This window comes from Natator depressus, chromosome 15 (genome assembly GCF_965152275.1).
Source record: "Natator depressus isolate rNatDep1 chromosome 15, rNatDep2.hap1, whole genome shotgun sequence".
Taxonomy (NCBI): domain Eukaryota; kingdom Metazoa; phylum Chordata; order Testudines; family Cheloniidae; genus Natator; species Natator depressus.
This window is the reverse complement of record NC_134248.1, coordinates 24,189,202-24,213,030: the sequence shown is the minus strand read 5'-3', so window position 1 is coordinate 24,213,030 and position 23,829 is coordinate 24,189,202. Positions and strand designations below refer to the sequence as shown.

Sequence of the window (23,829 nt, the reverse complement as noted above, 5' to 3'; positions counted from 1 at the left end):
TTTGGTGAAACGGCCTCATTTTTCAAACAAGTATAAAGCTGATTCCCCCTTTTTTAACTGTGGAATTTCAGAATAATGGAGAAATTTAAAATTAAAAAAATCACAAAATCTCCCTCTTTTTTTTTTCTTTTTTAAACCAGCTTTGGCTGCGAATATGTGAAAATAGGGGGTTTAGGTTGGAAACTTTTGCTACCGTAACTCTGGGAACATCTGCCACTAACTCTGCTGTAATGAAGATACAGAGATCGACACATTTAATTTAATCCCCATTCTTCACCCAGTAACTACAGCTTAGATGGAAGGGAAGAGGCTTCAGAACTCTGAATGCTGGAGGGACAAAGAGAACCTCAGCTGGGATTCCTCCAAAGAGCTGCTCCATAGGTTTTTAATTGCTTAGAGTGGGGGCAAACTGCAGTGTTCATTGAATGATCTTTCAATATACGCCAAGTTTATAAGCCACGTAGGCCCTCCACATGCGGAATTCTAAGTGACTTCGAGAGAGTTCTCATGCAGCAGTTGTATGATTGGACTTGTGGACGCATTGTCAGGGGATGTTGTGAAAGCCAACTGTATAACTGGGTTCAGAAAGAATTAGATAAGGTGGATAAGTCCATCAATGGCTATTAGCCAAGATAGCTGGGGATGCAACCCCATGCTCTGGGTGTCCCTAAACCTCTGACTGACAGAAACTGGGACTGGATGACAGGGGATGGATCACTTGATTGTCCTGTTCTGTTCATTCCCTTTGAAGCCACTGTCAAAAGACAGGATACTGGGCTAGATGGACCATTGGTCTGACCCAGCATGGCCATTCTTATGTTCTTGTGTAATTAGTTGTGACACTGTGACTGTCTCTGATGATAGAGTGGCAATCACCAGCTCAACATGTCATTCTGCAGTTCTGTGCTTTATTGATTACCCAGATATGTGTAGCTTTTATTTCTCAAATTAAGCCTGCAGGAGCAATGCAAACGTTGCTTTACATTTGGTACCTACACCAATGTATCATTTTCTACTTTGATCGCTCCCCTGCCAGTACCTTTGCAAATTCCATAGGCTGCATAAAAATGGCCCCGTCACCAGCATTCAGGACTAGACACATTTGAAGACTGGCTCCTGCTCTCATTGAAGTGAATGGCAAAACTCCCATTGAGTTCAGTTGTGTAGGACGGGCCTTTGCTTTGCAACACACAGGGTTCCGGTTCCTGTGACAGGCTTCTGTTTCCAGGGGAGGGGCCCAGTTGTATTAACCAGTTAATTACTTCAACAAGCACCTAGTGCTGTTGTGTCCATGATCTGATTTAGCAGGATACACACAGTGCAATCAGCTGTCTAACATTCTCCATTCGCAGACCCCCTTTGCACACAAGTCTGGGCAAAAGTACAGATTTCATGAAGTGCTGTGGGCATGGTCTTGCTCTCTGAGTCACATGGACTATCTTGGCTCCAGTGTCCTACTGTCCTGGGATGCACACAATGCCCCTTGAATCAGCACACAACCTGTCCGTGTTAGTAAGGAGCATGAGATCAGCTGTGCAGAGCTGAGAACAGAATTGTGCTCTGGAGAGGCACTTGGGGGAAACATTACGAGGTCTGGACTTCTAATGTGCTAATCCCTCAAGAATGCTCCCAGTTACCTTGTCACCAAGTTTGTTACTCAGCGCTGTAATGAACCGGTGTTGGCTAAAGTGCAAGGGGGATTATCGGACAGGTTCACTGAAATCAGCTAGCACATGAAGGGCAGCTGAATTCCAAAAAGTTCCTTTCCCTCTTGGCAATGGAAGTAAATGACACATATTTCCGTCACTTAAAATGTGGAGTAAGACAACACTCAACCGACCTAGTATATGAGATTCATCCCTCACTTGCAGCATTTTGATCATTGGCCCAGGTGTTTGACTAGCTCTTTGATCAAGTGGTTTGATAACATATAATGGGCATGTTGGTTGGGATGCTGGAGCCAAAGCTTTTGCCCACTGTGACCTGACAAAGAGCTCTGTGTAGCTCAAAAGTTTCTCTTTCACCAACAGAATCTCTGATTGAGGGAGATATTTTCAAAAATCAATAGGAATTGGGCTACTAAATCCCTTAGGTGTTTTTGCACATTTCCCCCTTACTATTTAATACTTTCAGTTCAACTATATTTTGTGTGGTTCCCTCCAAGGGTTCATGTGTCAGATCCAATTATCAGAAGGACAAGATGTCGTGGTGATGAGTGCAGTATAAATACCTACCTATATTCAATCAGATAGAGTGGAGTTAATAGCATGCCAAGAACAAACTGAATTATTGCAGGAATTGCCTCTATACACTGTTTTAGTTCTCTGCGCGTGCCCTAAGATGGACGCGTTTGCAGGAAACAGTGCAGGGAAAAGCAGAGCTATCACATGCAAAGTCTTTGCAGGGGGATGGTTTCAGGGGAAATATGACAGGGTGAAGTGTTTGATTGCAAAGTAGCAGGAAATCTGGTTTTGGGTGCCAAAGCGGCTTCCTTGGTTGTGACAGCAGCTTTCCTTACCCACTGTAGGAGATGGCAAATGCACATGACATCAACTCCACTGTTTAGATTTTAAAATAACTGTGTACCCATAAGCCAAAGCAAGCTGAGCTTGAGTCTCCTTGAGGGCTGCGATGTAGCATGTATAGCTGCTGCAGCTCTGTTTTCTCGTGCTGTCCTCCTGTCAGCTCGCACATGCTAAGCAGGGTTGGACAGGGTGAGGAGGAGGAGGGAATCCTGCCAAGGAAAATCCAGATGATGCTGGAAAGAGAGCTGATAATTCAATAGGCAGGTGCTTTCCCCTCTGGGTCAGTTCCAAACCAATGCCCCAGCATGTGGCTGGGGGCTGCTGTACTGTCGGAGGTGCTGTCTGAAAAGCCCCAGCTTCTTGTGGGCTTCTCAGAGACCCAGGGGCACTTTGTATCAGGAAAGAAGCATTAGCCCCCGTAGGCTGGTTAGAGTCCAACCCTGAGCATTTCACTCTGCCACCTGAACTCTCTGTCATTTCAATCGGGTCCGGTGTTCTTTGCACTACATCCTGTTCTGTCGAATGGGGGCAAGGGAATTCCTGCACATCATTTGGATATCAGCTGGGAAAGCCCTGTGGGGGGCTGGGGAGAAGGTTGTCTTCTACACGTTTTGCATTGCTCATTGTTCTTCTCAAATAGACATTGCCAGCATCTGTCCCTCTAGTTAGCCGGAGCACTGAAGTATTGTTTTAGGCATTTCCTTCCCTCTTTCCCAATAACTAGTCAGTTACTATAGGGCTGGCACCAACACTATGCAAATCCTCCAACAAGGTAATAAAAAGCCATGCATGTGTTCAAGTCTGTTCCTCGCTGCAGGGGCCAAATTCCTCCCTTCTGTCCCGTGCAAACAGAATTTTGCCTTGGATGTTTTGAAAATGCTCATTTCTATAGACATTATTTTGTCTATCCAGGTCTGTGCCTGGCACTGTCCTTTCAGGCCCCAGCTACCACCTGCTGGGATATTGGTTCAGAATGGACTGAAAGGGGAAAAGCACCTAGGATGCTCTCCTCTTGGAGGGATCCCATCCACATCCTCACAGAGTCCAACCCTGGGGATCCCAATGCTGACAATCTCCTAACCTTAGCTACCAGTAAAGAGAAACCGTACTCTTTTAAAAGAGAGCTTTTGGTAAAACATGACCATGGGCACAGCCTAGATCCTCAGCTGGTGTAAAATCAGTGTAACTCTACTGAAATCAATGGCACGGTAGTGATTTACTCCAGCTGAGGATCTGGCTGATTAGAAACATAGGAACTGCCAGACTGGATCAGACCCCAGGTCCATGTAGTCCAGTATCCTGTCTTTGATAGTGGCCAGCACCAGATTCTTCAGAGGACAATGTCAGAACCCTGTAGGAGTAGATGTGGGATCATCTGACTCCCCTGCCCCCCTTATGTCCCATCCTGCTCTCTGATTGTTAGATTCCATCTAGATAGACAGGGTTAGATTACAAACATCGGTGACCAAACTAAAATCCGTGGAGTTATGCCAAGGATAAATTTGGTCATAGAATTATAAAAACCAAGAGAAAGCCAGCAAATTCTTTTGCACTAAAAATGCATGCTGATTGCTGATGTTACAGAACAAGACGGCACATATAGCCTGCTCTAATGTCTAAACGGCCTCCGAGGGGAATCATCATGTTATTCTTTTCTATTTTACTACTTCTGCCTATGTGCACTCACACTGAGGGCACCCAGCAGCTAGTTACCTTTCTCTCTCGTTTGCGCAATCCAAATTGGTGCATAAGGAGGGATGCATATTCCCAGCTCTGCTTCCCACTCCAGGAGAAGCAATCTGCAGTGCTTTGCAGGTGATTCACCCAGCATGCTTGCAGTTAGCAGATGCTGCAAATGTGTCTGTGTACAATTTGCCCCACCCCCCCGAGCCCCCCCCAAACAACAACAAAACCCTCTTGCAGATTAGGTGCTTTCAAACAGAGCACCTGCCATAGACAAGAGGTAAAAGCTAGCATACAGATCTAAGGCAAGGCATGTGTATACGGTCATGGAAGATAGCCCTGTAAAAGAATCACATGCAAAAGGCAAAGAGCTTTCTTTACAAATAGAAATGCCCACCCCTCCCTCGTGAGTGTTGAATGCGAGCCAGGAATAAGCAGGAACGACCTTTCCCATTTGGACAGGAGATGAAAGTCAGTGGAGACAAGCCTTTTCCATAGCACTGTGCAAATACTGGCTATTATCGATGATGGAGCAGCAACATTTGATAAAAGGAGGGATTTTTTTTTTAATGTCACTGGTTTAAAAAGAACTGGCTGGTAACAGAGCAACACAGTATGCATCCGATGAAGTGAGCTGTAGCTCACGAAAGCTCATGCTCAAATAAATTGGTTAGTCTCTAAGGTGCCACAAGTCCTCCTTTTCTTTTTGCGAATACAGACTAACACGGCTGTTACTCTGAAACAGTAAACTAGAGTCTGTGGTCCTGAGAATTCAGATGAAACGTTGAAACTTCATTGCCCATCAAAAGCAAAAGCTCTCAGTTTATGCACCCCTTAAGCCCAGGTGGTCTGCTGTTGTAAATTGGGATTGTTCCATTGAAGTCAGTGGAGTTATGCCAATTTACACCACCTGAGGATATGGCCCAAGGGGCTTACAGGGAACTTAAGTGGCGCATAGGCCTGGAGCTGGCCCTCTGCAGAGGAATAAATTTCACTCTAGAAAAGTATTTAGGTCTTGCTTTTTACTTTCTAGAACTACGTTGTCTGAGCATGGAGTAGAAGCTCCAAAGTCTTCCTTTTCAATTCAGGCTAAGCCCCCCAAAGTCTGATGCATCTCAGAACCTCTTGCCTGTGTAGAGACAGCTAGAGAAGTCTTAGAACAGGGCCTCTGGAGAGTGCCACTACTTCCTGCGGCCTGTTGGGCCGAGTGCACCATCGCAGCAGATTCACTCAGCCATAAGGAACCCAGAGGTGAAAGACAATTCAAAGAGAGGGGGAAGCTGGAAGCCATTGATTCAGCTACCATCAAGTGGATCCTCCATGTTCTTAGACTATTCACTGTTATTGAATGGGCGACTGCTGAGAAATGGGCTCGGGTTCTGTCGTGCATAGATTCAGCTTGCACTGGGTGGAGAGAATGTTTCCAAGGGTCTTTCACCCCCCTTAAAGACCTTTAAACCCTGCCCAGAGGCCTCCAGACATCTCCCTAGAGGGACACCAGGTTTCTGTGTTTCATAAATCAAAGCCAACGGCAAAGTGGCTGCGGGGAGTGAAACACACAACGCGGCAGCCTTCCGAGGGAGTGCCACAGAGCTAACGTAGCAGCTGCACTGGCTCCAGACAGCAGATGCTGGTTCATTCGATCTGGGAACTTATGTTTAAGGATATTGTGCTGGAGAGGAGTTCATGATTAGCTTTCCTGGTGGTCAGGGGGAGCCTTTTTCATGTCCTGTGGCACATTTCTGAAAATGCCTTACCCCTAAGCCTCTCCTCCCTGCCAAGAACTTCAGAGGTCAGATTTGTTGCTGATGTAAATTGGAGCAGTTCCATAGAGTCATAAATTTGTAGGCCAGAAGGGACCATTGTGGTCATCCAGTCCAATCTGCACAACACAGGCCGTAAGATTTCTCCTTGTAATTCCTGCTGTAGACCCAATAATTTGTGGTTGCACTAGAACACATCTCATATAAAGACACTCAACGATTTCAAATGATGGAGAGCCCACCACATCCCTCGGTAACTTGCTCCAACGGTTAATTGCCTTCAGTGCAAAAACTCTGCACCAGTAACTTCCATGGAACTCAATTTATACCAGCAGAGAATCTGGTCCCAGATCTAAGGAGAAAGAGTCTTAAGCAGCTTTCCCTGTGTGCTAGAAAAGCTACTGGGCTTTGTGAGAATAGACAGCTACATTATATTGTTGGAAGTATCTGAGTGTCTCAACATTATTTCGGAGAACTTTATGGGTCCTCCAATACTCCCCCCCTACTGATCAATCAATCAGACCATGTAGATGATTATTTTCCCATTAGGCTTTATGTATGAAGAGCTTCTAAGGTGTTCAAGGGTTCTGAATAAATGACTGGGTCAAAATCTAAAATGTAGAGCGTGCACAAATTTACTCTGTACTTCAGGGAGGAATAGAGAGAGAGAGAGAGAGAGAGAATGTGTTTCTTGATAGAGGACAAGAGAGTAACTAGAAATTTGGAATCCCTCGCTGTTCCCCAAGCTGTGTGAATCCATTTAATTCAGTTTGCTTTAGAGACGGGTCAAACGGAGAACTATTTGTCTGAACCCCTGAACGTTGGTGCTTTGGATTAAAGGGAATCCTTGGCGTTTGCCCATTGTTAGCTTGCTTCATTAAGAAGATATTGGGGCTGAAATGTTTGCAAATTGAGTTTCAAATGGTAGGCAGGGAGGCGCTCTAGATGTTCAGGATATTATCTTTATTATAGGACGGGATGCGATTTCCACTGACAACTGTAACATTTAAAGACTAAAAGGCAGATTTTCAATCGCATCCAAATCCCAGTGATTTTCGATGTGAGTTGGGTACTTATCTATCATTTGTGCCCTCCTCACTGAACCAGTTTTTCTGACACCATCGTCCCATGTAGGAGTTGCAAAGCAGCTACATTCACAAGCTTCAGGAGAAGGTGCTCAGAGTCTGTCCCAGTGCTCTAGGTCACTTTGTTTTAAAGCCCCAGATTCACAGGGCTGCTGCTATGAACGGAGCTGAGAAAATATAACGAAAGGCACCAATTAATCTCCCCAATGTCCCCTCCTAGGCTAGAGGAACAAACATTCCAGGAGCTTTTCACTGGTGAAGAAAAAGCAGAAACCGCTGTGGGGCGGTGAATAGCTTATTTGCTGAACTCAGCGGTAGGGTGCTCTGCCTCCCTGCAGGTCCCCTGGACATTTGGGGATTGCAGTATTTCTAGCAAGGAGCAAGGACCGTGAGGGCTACTCAGCTGCAGGGGTGAATAGCCCAAATCAAGGTACATCAGGGTGGATTCTCCGTTACAAGAGAGGGGGCTGGTTGCAGCTCCCTGATGCAGAGCTGCCCTGCCCCGGTGCAAGTTGGAGCTGCAGCTCCACAGGGACCATACTCCGAAGGAGCACTGGGGCAATGGAGCTCTGTTCTGCCATGCCCCTGACACTCCCCCTGGCAGAGGAGGGGTAGCGGGAGATGCTTACCCTGTGCAAAGTGGATGTAGCAGACTGGGGAATGTGGCCTGTGTGTTAACTTCTCCATTCCCACTGGAGTAAGTGGGCTTTTGTGCATCACTATGTACTGCCCCAGCACAGAGCACTAATTGGGGGAAACAAAGCCACTGAGGCTCTCATGCGCAGCGCTTATTGGAAAATGTATTGAAACTCGAAGCTTTGTTAGATCCCTGCCTCAAGAAGGATTTTCCTCATGATCCTTGGGCAGCGACATTTCAAGACAGAGGTTGAGCAGTGAGTATCCAGGTGGGCTCCATCCTATGTAGTTCAGAAGCAGGAGAGGAAGGAATATACAAAACATAGATGCACCCTCAGCAGGTCTGAACCACCTCACCCTCACCCCTCCCAAACGCTAGATCCACCTCCAGATCTGGAACTTTGCTGATCAGGCCCATTTTGAGCAGGGGACCCCACATGAAAACTATCTAGTCTCACTGGCTCACAATAGCAGGAGCAATAAGGGAAGAGAAGAATAATTCAAATGAAAAAGATATATGGGAAGGGGATAAAATTCCAAATGAAGGAATCTGCAGGGTAGAGAGGCAACCCTGGATTGTAGGGCTAGATCAGCTTACGTCAGGGCTGGGCGCTCAGAAGGAGGCACTGCGGTGGGACGGCTACTGGCAGTGTCTAGGGTGGAGCTGGGAGAGACTCCGCTGTGTAATGCTAATCTGGTGTTGCAACCAGAGAGGGAGAAATGAAAGCAACCACATAAGTACAGATAGTGTTACTGGGGATGCACCATCGGGCCAAACCACTTGAAAAGCCGATCAGAGTCTGTGTAGCGCCTGTTCTTGCACCTCCCAGTTTGTGGGTTGATTTAAATTGGTGTTGGTGTCAAAGGAGCTACCCCAGCTGAGGATCTGGCCCCACCTTTGAGAAATGAGCCTTTGAGCTTTGTAACCTGAGCAAGGAAGGATCCCTCCTCCCCATGCACTGACACAAACAGATCTACTGGATAACCATTGTGAGCTCTACTCTGCTCCCAGAAGTAAGAGGGACTGTAAGTGGGAGTTAAAGGGCCTCGGGGGAAGGGGCAAATTCAGACCTGGTGCAACTGAGTGCAATGCCAATGAAGTCATTGGCCAGATTCTCTTATTGACACTATGGGGAATCCACAGTGATTCCATAGAAGTCAATGGAGTTACCTGGGATTTACACCAGTCTAGCTAGCAGCAAAGTTTGGCCCCTTGTGATGTAAAGCCATTACCACCAGCAGTCTGACATGAGTTGGTGCTGTCTCTCCAGCCCGTGTCCACATCTCAAAAAGCACCTGCCACAGGGGACGTCTTCTTGGGCAGTCCCAGCAGAGCATGAAGCCGGGGGGTCTGAATTCAAGTGAGTTGCGCCCACCTTCACCAGAGTTGAATTTGGCCATAGCGCTGGTGGCATGTTCAATGACCGAACAGTGTATGTCGTAAATAACACCAGCAGCATTCTGCTGTGTCCTAATGCTTGATGTGCTGTTCTTTCCCCGTTTGTCCTCTAGGTCCCTTACCTTCTTGTGAACTCTTCTGTGCCAGAGATGAGGCCTCGAATGTTCCCGGTGTTTTTTGGCGAAAGCATTGAGGTCAACCCTGAACCTGTGCAGGAAATTAGGTACATATGGAGGGGTTTCTTCCCTCCCCCGGTATATTTTCTTCTGCAAAAGATTAACGGTGTTTATCAATGGGTGTCACGGTTATTTTGTTGGGGGTGAAGGGGAGGAGGAAGTCGGAGATTAATTCCTGAACTGAAAAGAAACTGACGGGTGGTGGAAGCGAGGGTGGTTCCGGGGTTGGTAATAGGAGATGGAGGTCTTCATTTCCAGATTATATCAAATGCAGCCCAGGCCGGGATAGAAAACCATTACCATCTGGAATGCGGAACGAGCTGGTGGTCTCCGTAACTGGCGTCCATTTTTATTGGTGCTTGCAGCAGAGAAGCCAAGGTTAGACCCATCTCCATGGGGCAATCTATCCCCTGCCCCCTAAGGGCAGTCCTTCTAGCTGACATTCAATGCTGGGAGGCTGGTGCTTTGCTGCCTACGCGGTAGCGGGGCTCACAGTCTGGGTCTTGTCTTGCCAGCCTGGAATTCACTTTAAAAACACCAAGTTGCATTTTCAATACTGTTACTCACCCAGCTTGTGGTAATAATTAAAGAGGGAGGGGGGAAGGGGAGGTTGTGTATGCAACTCCCCCTAACCCACACAAAGACCGTCCTGGGAACGTACCTGGATAAATCTCTGGTTACCCAGGAACAGCTGGCAGGCATGTTTTTATGACGATTACACAGGAGTCTTGTTTTATGTGCACCAAGCGACTTGCTTGCTTACACACCTAGCTGTGCAAAATACATTAAGGCAGATCATGTTACACGTGCCACATAATCCTCCAGGCTCCCTCCAGGGTGGAGGTAATTGACATGCACACACCCAGCTTTTAATCTTTTTTCACAGAGCTGCAAATTCCTTACCTGCTGATTGCAGTTGAAAGGTTTGGAGCAGTAAAACGCATGGAAGTCCCATAGCTCCCTGCAGTCTGAGCTTTCATAATAAAAAATATGGTATAACTGTAGCAACTAGGAGCAGTTCATGGATGAGGACCCCATGCTGCTAGGTGTTGTACGGACACAGAACAAACAAAAGACAGTCTCTGTCCCAAAGAGCACACAGTGTAAGGATATTTACCTTGCAGGGTTAGTGACTTGTGCACATGAGCCAGTAGAGAAGGTTAGGTGCACAATGGAATATAGATAGACAAACTAACGAGGATAGAAGAGTCATTGTTAATTATCTTGGTGTCTATTTTTTATCCTCATCTTAATGGTGGCTGAGCCCCACAGTGCTCATTTTCTGTAGGCAGTGTGAACCAGACCTGGCAGCTTCTCCCTGTTTGGGCTGGGATTTTCTAGGGCTGTCAAGTGATTAAAAAAATGAATGGTGATTAATTGCACTGTTAAACAATAATAGAAAACCATTTATTTAAATATTTTTGGATGTTTTCTACATTTTCAAATATACTGATTTCAATTACAACACAGAATACAGTGCTCACTTTATATTTATTTTTGATTACAAATATTTGCACTGCAAAAAACAAAAGAAATAGTATTTTTCAATTCACCTAAGATAAGCACTGTAGTGCAATCTCTTTATCATGAAAGTTGAACTTACAAATGTAGAATTATGTACAAAAAAACCCTGCATTCAAAAATAAAAACGTCAAACTTTAGAGCCTACATGTCCACTCAGTCCTATTTTTTGTTCAGCCAATTGCACAAACAAGTTTGTTTACATTTGGAGGAGATAATGCTGCCCGCTTCTTGTTCACAATGTCACCTGAAAGTGAGAGCAGGTGTTTTCATGGCACTATCGTAGCCAGCATCGCAAGATATTTACATGCCAGATGCGCTAAAGATTCATATGTCCCTTCATGCTTCAACCACCCTTCCAGAGGACCTGCGTCCATGGTGATGACTGGTTCTGCTCTATAACAATCCAAAGCCGTGCAGTCCGACGCATGTTCGTTTTCATCATCTGAGTCAGCAGATGGTTTATTTTCTTTTTTGGTGGTTCGGGTTCTGTAGTTTCCGCATTGGAGTGTTGCTCTTTTAAGACCTCTGAAAGCAAGCTCCACGCTCATCCCTCTCAGATTTTGAAAGGCACTTCAGATTCTTAAACCTTTGGTTGAGTGCAGTAGCTTTCTTTAGAAATCTCACATTGGTACCTTCTTTGTGTTTTGTCAAATCTGCAGGAAAAGTGTTCTTAAAATTAACATGTGCTGAGTCATCATCTGAGATTACTATAACATGAAATATACGGCAGAATGCGGGTAAAATAGAGCCGGAGACATACAATTCTCTCCCAAGGAGTTCAGTCACAAATTTAATTAACTCATTTTTTTAATGAGCGTTATCAGCATGGAAGCATGGTCCTCTGGAACGGTGGCCAAAGCATGAAAGGGCATAGGAATGTTTAGCATATTTGGCATGTAAATATCTTGCAATGCTGGCTACAAAAGTCCCATGTGAACACCTGTTCTCACTTTCAGGTGACACTGTAAAAAAGAAGCTGGCAGCATTATCTCCAGTAAATGTAAACAAACTTGTTTGTCTTAGCAATTGGCTGAACGAGAAGTAGGACTGAGTGGACTTGTAGGCTCTAAAGTTTTGCACTGTTTTGTTTTTGAGTGCAGTTATGTAACAAAAAAAATCTACATTTCTAAGTTGCACTTTCACAATAAAGAGATTGCACTACAGTACTTATATGAGGTGAATTGAAAAATACTGTTTCTTTTATCACTTTTACAGTGCAAATATTTGAAATAAAAAATAATAATACAAAGTGAGCACTGTACACTTTGTATTCTGTGTTGTAAATGAAATCAATATATTTGAAAATGTAGAAAAACATCCAAAAATATTTAATACATTTCAATTGGTATTCTATTGTTTAACAGTGCGATGAAAACTGCGGTTAATCGCGATTCATTTTTAAAATTGTGATTAATTTTTTTGAGTTAATCACGTGAGTTAACTGCGATTAATTGACAGCCCTAGATTTGACCCCTCACTGGCATTTCTGTAGAACCCAAACCATCAAGCAATTTCCATCCACTCCCTCAGGCTCCTTGGTTTATGGCTAGCTCAGGATTTCCTCTGCCCATTTGGCACAGCTTTTTGAGGTTGTGCTGGGTCACTTCACTCCCTTTTTCCTCTACTGCAGCCTAGTTTGGGGCAAATGGCTTTGTGCTCTAGGGGACATGCACAAGGTCCCTTTGTAAATCAAGCTGCCATTGCTCTAAGCAGGTGACCCTTTGCTCTAATATGGGAGGGATGGGAAGAAGGTGTTAAACAGCTCATTCAAGCCCCCTCTAGCTCCCTTTAATAACCACGTCCATGGTGTTATTTTCTTGCCAAGTGAGGGCAGGAGCGGACACTGGTGCACAGCAGAGACTGGAAAGGCATCTGCTTTAGGGCCACCTAAGGGTCCCCATTAGGAGTACAGGAGCATCAACCAATAGCGGCAGTTTTCACCCAGCTTGCATGTCCATTTCCCATGCTCACCACCCTGTCCCTGTGCACTACCCGTAAGGGAGGGCTGCCTCTTTCCGGCACAATGCCAGGGGAAGGTTGTGCGCTGCATGACGACAATCTAGGTGACATGCAGCATGATTTAAAAATCAAGGGAACCCTTTTCCATCCTGGTTGATAGCAATGCTCCAAGAGACTTGCCACAGAAGCCGTGCCAGAGACCACTGATGTGTTTGGGGTAGAGACTAGGAAGCCAGCACACCACCCTGTGGAAAAGCAGGGGTGGGCCACGGATGCACCTAAAATGTCAGGAGTCTTTGACCAGGCTCACCCTTCCAGCCTCTGGCTGAATATCTGTTTCTCTCCAATTCCTCTGTCTCCCACATACAGGGCACCAGCAACAAGTGGCCAACAGCTGTGCCCTTTACTGCTGCCTCTGGGCTTGCTCCCACTGTGGAAAAAAGCTAAAAGGGATCCTGGCTTAGGGCTGGGATAACCCTAAGACCCAAGGAAGGAGCAGGGATGACACTGCAAAGCAACCAAACCTGAGCTGTTCTGCTGTGCAGGGAAAGGGGCAGGAACCCATGTGCCTGTGCAGGGGGTCCCAATGCTCTCTATGGCATGCAGCCAGGCTCCAGGGAGGGGGATCCTTGTGCCCCACCATCCATGGGGAGTTGGGATCCTGGATTCACTACTATGCAGAAGTACCAGGAGCTGGGTGGGTATAGCAGCGGAGATGGCTATTGCAAACCTGTGGTTGCAGCAAGGACATTCTGCTGCTGCTCTGCGCCAGAGGGACCATCTACCCAGCCCTCCCTAGAGCACCATTTGCTTTCATTGGGCCAGTATCCTGGCAGAAGATAGGAGCAGGTCAGCACAGAACCCTCCTGCTCTATGCGCTCCCTGACTTCTCGCTGTCCTTTTCAGGTGCAATTCGGAGGTGAAATATGACTCAGAGAAACACTACAGGGACGACATCTTCTACGGACCCATCCCCACCGTGACCGCCTACAGCGAGACGGTCATCGCCACGCCAAACTGCACCTGGCGGAACTACAAGTCGCAGCTGACCTTCGAGCCCCGCCAGAAGCCCCTGCGGTTCCAGAGCACAACCATCATCTTCCCCAAATGCACCAAGAACATTTACCGAACCACCCTCACTTACAGCCTGGGCTGTGCCAAGCGCTGGTTCGCGTCCAGCGTGCAGCTGGAGCTCTGCGAGGAAACCAGCCCCTGCGTCATCTACAGCGAGACCCTTTCATCCGCCCGTGCGGGGCTCTGACGACCACAAGGCCGCGTCCTTCGCTGACCTCTCCGGACAGACAGATTGGCCAGGTGCCTTCATTGATGGCAACGGGCCCTTGACTACTAGCAGCTGGGCGTGCGTGGTCTTAGACGCGTCTGAACTGCTCCAAGAGGAGGCTTAGAGGGGACATACTTTTTATGGATTTGGTCAGCGAAAGGCTGGCATTTGTTGTGGGACGTTTTTGATGTTCATGCTCTGGATTTTTATTTTATTTTTTGACATATCTATTTTGAATAGCATTTCAATGAAATCAGATAGCAAAGGCCCTAGGTTTGCAGTTACCATATGTTATAGTGCTGCTTCCCAGCTTCGTGGGTCTTCTCTAGCACGTAGGCGCGACTTAGCAGTGCCTTGGAAGCTGATCCTATCTGATAGGAGAAGGCCAGTTGCACACTCACCATCCAGCCTGCACAGCTGCTATCCGCCTGCTTTTCCTAGTGTTTAAACACAGAGAAGACAGTTGTTATTTTTCATTGCATAAAACATTGATCCCACTCCGAATCCCCATCTGGAGGACGGCTCCAGGATTGCATTGTGGCACCACAGTGATCTCCGATTTAGCTTTAAAAAAAAAAAAAAATTGTCACCAAAATAGGAAAGACGATCGTGCCAACAAGGCACCAGCCCTTCCAGCATAGGCAAGTGCCAAACTCCCATTTGAGAGCCTTCTGAGGAGCCAGATGTTTACATGCCATACGGGATACCGTGCAAGGGGCTTTTAGGGGAGCCAAGAATGGAATGCTTCAGGGGAGATTTGCATTCTAAGGAGGATGCAAGCCAGGGAAAATGGCAGAAAGCTTAGCTAACTGGGATAAAACACACAGAGAGGACAGATCTAATTCAGGATTAACCTGATTTTATGCAAAGGTGGCTTACGACAATCAGATTAACTAGGTGTAGGAGAATGCGCTTTCAAGGGCAGTTCCTTGAGGACCAAAAGCCTTTTCTGTTGTATGAGGTGATAAAGACCATAGCAGGAGCAGAATTTTAAATTCCGAGTTGAAGACTGTCAACAGGACAGATGTTTCCAAAATTCAGCAGAAGGGGGCTGTGGCTCATCGCCAGCCTGCTGAGTCTGGTAATAGTGCACAATAGTAATAATTCATCCAAGGACAATGAAAGGAACCGCCAATTCCTACCCTCTGCTCCTCCCACAAGCTGGTTAGTTCCCATGCAGCTGTAAAAACGCGGAGGTGGGAAGCCTTCAGAAGGTGCCAGCGGACCAGCACCAGCAGCCAGGTTCAAACCTGGCTGATCCCTCCCTGCCACCTACAGGCTCTCAGAGATCTGGTGCTAACAGATACTGTCACTGGGTCCAACGGCATCTGCATGCAGAGACTGATTTGACACCCTTTTCCCACCTCTTCTTCACAAAGGATGGATTTAGCCCCCTGGTGCTTTATTTTTCCGTGAGGTGAAGCTGCAGGAGGGAAGTTGGTTGCTCTTTTTTAAATGCTCACTTTCACTTGTAGCTAAACCATGAGGAAACCGTCCTCTCTAGGGCTTCAACTGGCATCAGCATTGAAAGGGAACGAGAAAAGAGAACAGTGCTCTGGCAGGCTCTGTTTTACTAGAGGACTCCATATGTGGTGGCATCACTGTACTGATCCGTTGGTAGCTGTTTTCATTTCCCTCTGGGGATAACAAACTGCAGCAAGACAAGCACGGCTCTGGATGGGAAAGGAATTAAGGAACTCATGCTCAAAGTTATGAAAAACGAACCCACCCAGCATCACCCACAAAGATTATTTGATGTGTCTACAAGTGGGACTTCTGTGTTGATTAGACTACAACAGGGACAATGCTAAGCAACAGTGCGTCAGTAAATGACAACACCTATGAAGAGGGGTAAGAAAGCAATAGAAGATCCCAAAGCTGTTACTGCTTTGTGAATACAGGCCACCAGGGCTGGGATTGTCAATGGAGACTAAAGGAATTAGACACCTAACTCTCACTGGATTTGTATGGGATTTGGACACCTACGGTAAAATTCTGAACAGCACCTAAGTGATTTAGGAGGCTAAATTCCATTTTCAAAGGAGACAGACTGAGATCTGCAAAGGTATTTAGATACCTCACTCCTAGGGGAATTATGCACCGAAATATATTTGAGGATCTGGGCCTTGGGCACTTAAGGATTTTAAATGAGACTAAAAGTTCCTAAGTGCCTACGTACCTATGTCACTTTGGCAAATGGGACTTAGAAGCTCTTGAAAATGTTACCTGTAACTCCTGCAGGCTTTTTAGCTAAACAGCTCTGGAAGTTAATTTTTATTTGGTTTTCTTAAGTGTTTTGTTCTGTATTTGTCTTGCTGCAATTCTGATTCAGTTATTTCAGTGTACACATGACCAGCCAAGTTACAACACCTAATAATAAATAATAATAATAATAAGGAATAACTCAGACTCCTTGCCCAGAAAGTTTGTAATCACATGAACGCCCGCAGCTGTTAAAAATGCCATGACAAACTAAAAACAAACAACCCTCCTCCCCCAGATATTTAAGAAAACTGATTCGAAAAAGATCAGGTTTCCTTCTGTGTAAGCGGGTGAATGGTCCTGCTATTGTGGGGAACTTTCCTCGCAACCCCAATGGAATTGGCTAGCGAAAGGATCCGTGTCCTCGCTCCCAGTCCCTTTACCCAGAAGCCTGCCTGACCCTTCAACTCTCCTGCGTGGCAGAGGCCTCGTAACCCTGAGAAGGCTGGATCCAGGATTCCTGGGGGGATTTAGGACAGGAGATACGGTGACCTCGCTCCGGGGTGCTCTCTCCACTCTGGACCCTTCCCTGACCCACTGATCATTGCACATAGTTCAAACCAAATACAATTCATTAAACAGCAACCAATTAAAAAATAAGGACAAAACGGGAAAGGTGAAAGGAAAACCTGTCTCTGTGGGCACAGGGGAACCCCAGCCAGCGTCTCTGGAATGTCAGGGCCGTTCACAGCCTGTTCCTCACAGGGCCCAGGCCCTGGCTCTGCTGCAGGGGTGCCGTGGGTGGGACACTGGCTTTGGCAGCGGCCACACGCCCTCAGGCTCTAGGAGGCAGGACCCGTCGCCCCCGCCCCGTCGGGGTTACGATCCCCCCCAGGGGCGTCTCCCTGCGCTGACCCCGCTGCCCAGGGTCCCCCTGGCTCTCCTCAGCTGCTCATCGCACCCAGCTCTGGACGGCTGCAGCCCCGCCCCCCCGGGCCGTCCCTGCTCAGCTCAGGCCGGAGGGGCCCCGCTCCCCGGCTCCACTCGGGCTTCTGCTCTCCCTACCCTGGCCCAGGCTGCTCCCACTCACACAGAGGACGGGACTCCGGGCCTCCCTCATTGGCCTGCCTGCCCTGTCAATCAGGGTGACTTGGAGCGGTGGCCTTTCCCATCGCCCCTGGGGACAGTCAGTCTCCGCGGCCCTGCCCCTTTCTTTTGGTCCTGGGAGATGGCCAGCCAAAAAAAAGTCTCAGTACGGGGCCCACAGCCCCCTTACGGTCTGTTTCAGAAGCCATGGGGAAAGGCAATTCATTAGGGTAACCAGAACGCTTTCCTTTCTGAAACAGGGCCATTCTTGGGTGTGTGGGTTTTTTTGTTTGTTTTTAAAGAAGCATATTTTTTTTATTCAGACACGAACTTGAAGTCTTGACACTATCTCTGAAGTGTTGATTGCAGCGACACTGCTCGCACTGAAAGCCGTGCACTTGCTCTGGCCAGCACATTGACTTCAGGCATAAAGGAACATAGTATTTGCCCCAAACTATCCAGCTTCGCGCGCGCGCGTGCGTGCATATGTGTCCTCCCATAACATGCCACAGTGCACTTAAGATATGCCTTCATGGCACAGTTAACTCGGGTGATTGGCATCCAGGTCTGAGTTGTCTGCAAAGCCACACAAGTCATTGGGGCCTTGCGGACACTGCATTTCCCCATGTACGTCACTAGACTTCAGGGGGCACAGCTTATGGTCCTTTGTGTGGCGGTCAAGTGGGCCGCTCTGTAATCCCTTCCCAGTGAATTGTGGGAGAACTTGTCTGTCCTGCCGGGTGCATGGAGGGGAATTTTGGGACGGTGTGGAGGACTATTGGTGCACGAATGATTTAGCCTGTGTCCTCACTGCAAAGTGGGTGGGTTACCAGCCTGAGCGAAAGCAGCCACTGAGCTAATCCAGCCCCATAACACCACCAGACTCAGGGGGGCGGGTTGTGTTTGTGGACGGGATGGATGTTAGGGCCACTGTCTGAGCAAGAGCCCAAATTAACTTGGCAGTGAAGATAGACCGTTAGGCGGTTCAGGGCTCTCCAAAGAGTGGACAGAGTGGTAAATTGAGGCTCCAGTCCCCATGAGCTGAAGGGGAACCCCAAAGTCCTTGGAACCTGTACTCCTGCTCTCAGATTGGAACTTAATCCCCCCCCACACTCTAAAAATAGAAGAGCCCACCCCAAGGTTGCACCTTTTGGGACAATCTGGACCTGATTTCCCCTTGATGAGTCCTTTAGGCTGCCAACAGGATGACTTACAAGCTGCAGTTCAGCCTTACCTGTTAAATTCCCTGCTCTTGTTGGTCGCAAGGGGCAGGCCAGAGTCAGAAGGCAAACTAAAATGGCTGTCCCTTGCCAGGCTGGCTCCGCATTGACGTAGTCTTGCCTTCAGGAATCCCACTGGCTATTTGTTCTGCTCACCAGCCCTTGCCACAGCGGCAGCTATAGCTGAGCCGACGCAGCAGGTCCCTTGTGCTCTCCCTCATCGCAGCATGCTGGGCAGACACCACTTCGCTGCCTAGGGAGTCTGTTCTTCCTGCCTTTGCTTTATGAACACCAGCTCCTGCAAAAAATCTGGTTGGCGAACGAAATCCAGGGGCAGACACCTGACTTGCTGTCCATTCTTTGGCCCCACACCTCTGACACGCTCTGCTTAAGCCAAAGCTTCCTCAGCAGCCTGCGACTGGCTCTTGGGAGGCTGCCCAAGGTGGGAGGAAAGGTACAAGGCACCTTTCCCACCCGCACTGTGCACAGTCCCTGTGCCCCCAGGACACATGCTCCCCTAACGGGGGCAGGGAGCACTGTGGGCTGGCTAACTGCAGAGGGGAATACACACTGCACTGTCTTAGGGGGTGGCTCAATGTGTGCTGTGTTCTCCTGGTGTTCCCGAACGATGCCTGCCACTGCCCAGAAGGCACAACCCAACCCTTACTTACCATATCTTTTCCACCCTTGCCCTCCCAGAATAGCTCCACTCCAAGCTGAGGTGGGCTCCCATCAGGCATAAGCATGGTCACTGTGCGCAGGTTCTGCTGGTACCCAGCCGTTGCCAGGGACAGACGTAAAACACACGTTGGTTGGAGCACAAGCGTCTTTGTCCTTCCCAACTAATCCACCCCCAGTTCTGGGCTTTGTTTGCTGTGCAAACACTTAAACGCGCTTTCAGACTAGAAAACATACTTGAAAGAAACATCCAAATGTGCTGTTTTCGGCTCCGTGGGAGCAAAAGTGATTTTTATTGGTTTGTTTTGCCTTAAAAAGAAAAAAAAAACAGACTTATGACGTGGTTTCTTAACAGCCAAATGGTCCAAAAAGCAGCAGCCGCACGAATCCTGAACATGGCTCAGCTTCAGTGGCTGCCAAACAGTTTTCACTGATCAGGCCTCTGGAGAGCTGCAGGGTATTTCGCTTGTAAGGAGATTGAAAAAGCAGGTTTTTGAGCATCCTAGGGAGCAATGAAATCAGTGTCACTGGGTGCCAGCAGGACTGAAAGGGAAAACATGTAGTCTGAACTGTATTATTAGAGCTGAGATGTCCCTGAATAATAATCTTACAGAGGAACATGAATGGATCTAAACCAGGGACTTGGAACTATAATATAGCACATGCCTGGTAGTTGTAGGGTTTTTCAAATACCTTCTGACTGATTTGGACTGGGATTGTGTCTGTGCAGATCTATAATCGATCGGGCCCCGTAGCGTATAACAGCTCCAATTGCGATCATTTATCTGGTCCTTGTTTTCAATCAGGGGTGCCCAAAATACCATTTGTGGGGTAACTTGGTTCATTCCCGGTACAGCCCAGTGCTGCAGTACAAATACCTAGCCAGGTAATTCAGTATACTAACGACCCTAGCCAACCATTTGTATGTGCAGTTACCTGATTGGCACATGCAATTACAGTGATTGGTCTCATAGATTAAGCGCACAATCGCACAGGTAGCTGGTTTGGAAAGCTGGTCAGCCGCTGGAGATTTACAATAAGCTGACAAGCAATGGGGCGAAGGTTCAGCGGAATAAGGTGCTCAATGCATTGGCAAGAGGAAACGTTTCTGCAGATGGAACCCACTAGCTCATGCTAAGCAGGGATTATACCCTACAGGTCTGATCTCCCCTTGTTCCCCCGTCTCGGACAAGGTTCTGGGGGCTCCACTGCAGGACTGGGCCCTTACAGCACCCAGCTTTTATTTAACTTGTCTAAAGGCTCTAGTTAACACCCCAGAATGTAATAGAATCAATTACGGCCAGAGTTTGTTTGTTCTCTTTAAGAAGAAAAAGAGTACTTGTGGCACCTTAGAGACTAACCAATTTATTTGAGCATGAGCTTTCGTGAGCTACAGCTCACTTCATCCGATGAAGTATTTTGTGAATACAGACTAACACGGCTGTTACTCTGAAACCATTTGTTCTCTTTGTTTTTCATAATTCCTTTCGCCACTTGGTAACATTTTGAAAAAGAGCCAGCGAGAGAAAGAAAGAGACAGACTCTGGGTGTCACTCATTTTATTGCATTCAGTGACAAAAAGAGAAATCCTCCCCAAACAAAATATTGACATTTCTACATCTTTCAATTCAAGATTTTGACATTTCCCAAAACATATTTTGCAAAAAAAAAAAAATTAAATTCAGAACACAAATTACTTTGAAAGTTTTTCTGAAAGGGTTTTTCCTTTCTTTGACCAGCTCAACACAGAAGCTCTCCTCGAGGTAAAACAGACATGGATTCACGTCCGAGGCCCATGCTTTCCACACTTGTCGAAAAAGGGATAGTATTATATAGGAGCATTTCAGTGAGCAGCGGAGCAAGCATGTGTATGTTACTTATAATTTATGTTGACTGTGTCGAGCAAAAAAAAAATTTATAAAAAAAAATTAGAAAAGGTAGCTAGAGGGTGAGTCAGCAAAAATCTGTGTAAAGTGAACTGAAGACTAAAGGGTGCGGAAATCTGATATAAAGGTTACTGAGTCTGTAAGTGATCACCACAAAGTAGGATAATTTTAATCTTTCTGGACATTCTACCTGTAGTGACACAAAGACACAGTTTCCTTCCTTGAGGCTGAGGAACAAAAAAAAAAAAAAAATCCCCCCCCGACTTGCATCCTCAGCCTGATTGAAAACAGTGAATCTCAGAATTTGGTCTGAAGCCCCCAGATCCTGCACCTAGCTCAACTCAGCGCTGTTGCGGAGCCAGGTACACAGTGTGGCTTTCAAAGCAGTCGAAGTCCGTGGAAAGGCTCATGTTGATTTCAATAGGTGCGTTGGGTCAGGCGGTAGGCGACCGTGGGTGGGATCTTCAAATGCTCTCGTCGACGTAACTCTGCTCCCACTGAAATCAATGAGAGCTAGACCCCATTGGTGGCACTGGGAGCAACGTTAGGGCCAATGCTAATCACGTCTAAAAAGCCCACTCTGCTAACAGATGCACCATTTTATTTCAGACGTGTTGGGATGCCCTTTCCTCTCTAGCCAATATGTCCATTGTCCAAACAAGCTAATGTATTCTCTCACGGGAATCCTGAACTGCAGGTGGAACTGAAAGATGTTTGAGGGTTAGAGAAGTTGCTCATGCTCATGGATGTGTCGTATTTCTATTTTTATAATTCTAATACTCTAAGTGCTTGTAAAGTACTTTACGGTTGTATATGTGGTGATCTGGTACTTCACGATACCCTTTTATTTTTGTATTTTTTTTTCTCTCCACAATAATCGCTTCCTGTTCAACTCATAGAAAATAATTTAAGAAAACAAATGTATATATCTTAATAAAATGCAGAAAGCAGAATGCTCACATGTCTGGCTTTTGCTTTCTCTTCCATACACAACCACTTGCGACTCCGCACCTAGCCTTGTGTTAGTACTCTAACTAGATGGGAGATTTTTTGTGATGCTTCTATTGGATGTCTTCTCTCTAGTGGGTTTGGGTTAGGAAGTCCTGGTAGCATGTTGTCAATAAAACAAATATCCAAACTTTCTTTTGATTGGGAGTGTTGGGATGGGAACATAAGGGAGGGAGTAGAAAGTACATTTCAGCATTTCCTTAAGCCACTCTCAACAGAATATACGCAGTGAAACACAATCTACAGGAGTTAGTTGTTAAATAACTGGATATTTAGGGAGAAAAGCTCTTGTGATTTAGGCGCAAGATTGGGGGTCAGGAGTGCTGGGTCTGCAGCTGGCTCTGAGACAGACTTCCAGTGTGACCTTGGATAAAGTGTGGGAATCACTAGGGACTGATGATCCTATCTTCAGAAGTGCCTTAGAGACTTAGAAACCTTTGTCCCACTTTCAAAAGAGGGGGGCACTTAGGAACCTGACCCCCTTCGAAAGTCAACAAGACGTAGCAGACTCCTAAGTTCATAGAGGTCAAGTCCATCTTTGGCTATTAGCCAAGAAAGTCAGGGACGCAACCTCAGGCCCCATGCATCCCTAAACCTTCAACTGCCAGAAGTATCTGGCACTGGCCACTTTCAGAAGGCAGGATACAGGGCTCGATGGACCACTGCTCTGACCCAGGATGGCCATTCTTATGTTATGTCAGCTGGGCATTTTTGAACATTTTACGTTAGGAGACCTAGTTGATTTTATCTTTGTATGATTTTATGGAGTCACTTACTCTGAGACTCAATCCCCAGCTGCAAAGTGAGAGTAATAATAATGCTACTTAGCGCTTATCTAGCACTTTTCACCAGTAGAGCTCAGAGTGCCTTACAAATGAGGGCAGAACCATCCTAACCCTTTCCTACTTTACAGGGATGTGAAGCGCTTTGAGATCCCTGATGGAAAGCCGATCTCTAAAGTGCAAAGGAGTATTGTTATTGTAAGTTATAGACTTAGGACCAAATGTACTCAGGTCACAGCAAAGTGAGATGCAGCCAGGTTGCTTTTATACTGATAGAATAAACCAGCTAAGTGCATGAAGGCATGTAATGCATGACATTCTAACTATGCTATTGATAAGTTCATGCACTTATAACTGCTAGAGATGGAAGAGACCTATTATGGCATTGAGCCTTCTGCCAATGCAGTACTGCTCCCTACCATGTATTTTTAAGAGCTCCTATGGATCACTGAAATAAAATGATAATCACTTTGGAGTAATGATTTGGGTTTTTTTGCCACTAACTCTCCCACCAAACCCAAGGAACTTACAGCGTGAAGCACAATGGAACCAGCTCACTGGGACTCCTGTTCTTTGCAGCCTCGCCGTTTAAAGGATTTTTGTCCCACTCATCGGCGGTGTTGGTCCATTAGTCCCATCGAAAGAACATCCAATCTTCTGCGTAAATCCGATCTTCTGATGCCTTAGAAAAAATCCCCACTCCTCTGCAGCCTCTCTCCTAGCACATAAGTATGGGGTTCATTTGCCAGCAATGTAATCCCCTGGAACAGACAGAGGAAGGAGTGGGGTTACTTTGCGACGGCTGGTTCCAGGAAGAGCAGATTGGTCTGCTCTCTCGAGTGCAGGGATTTCCCAAGTAATGATATTGACAAGCTCCACCAACAGAGCAGAGCAGCGGTAGGTGGGAGGCTGGGGGGTCTAGCTCGATGAGGCCT

General features: G+C 46.8%; 1 protein-coding gene across 2 annotated transcripts in view; it reads left to right on the top strand.

Moving 5' to 3' along the window:
• RFLNA (refilin A) overlaps nt 1-20,898 on the top strand; it is a 32,110-nt gene extending 11,212 nt beyond the window's left edge. For both annotated transcript variants that reach the window (XM_074972402.1, XM_074972401.1), the window contains exons 3-4: nt 9,205-9,314; nt 13,657-20,898. In XM_074972402.1, coding sequence (XP_074828503.1) covers nt 9,205-9,314; nt 13,657-14,011 — 465 coding nt within the window. In that variant the 3' untranslated portion in view covers nt 14,012-20,898. The remainder of the gene's footprint in view (nt 1-9,204; nt 9,315-13,656) is intronic.
• Nucleotides 20,899-23,829: the final 2,931 nt, after the last annotated feature.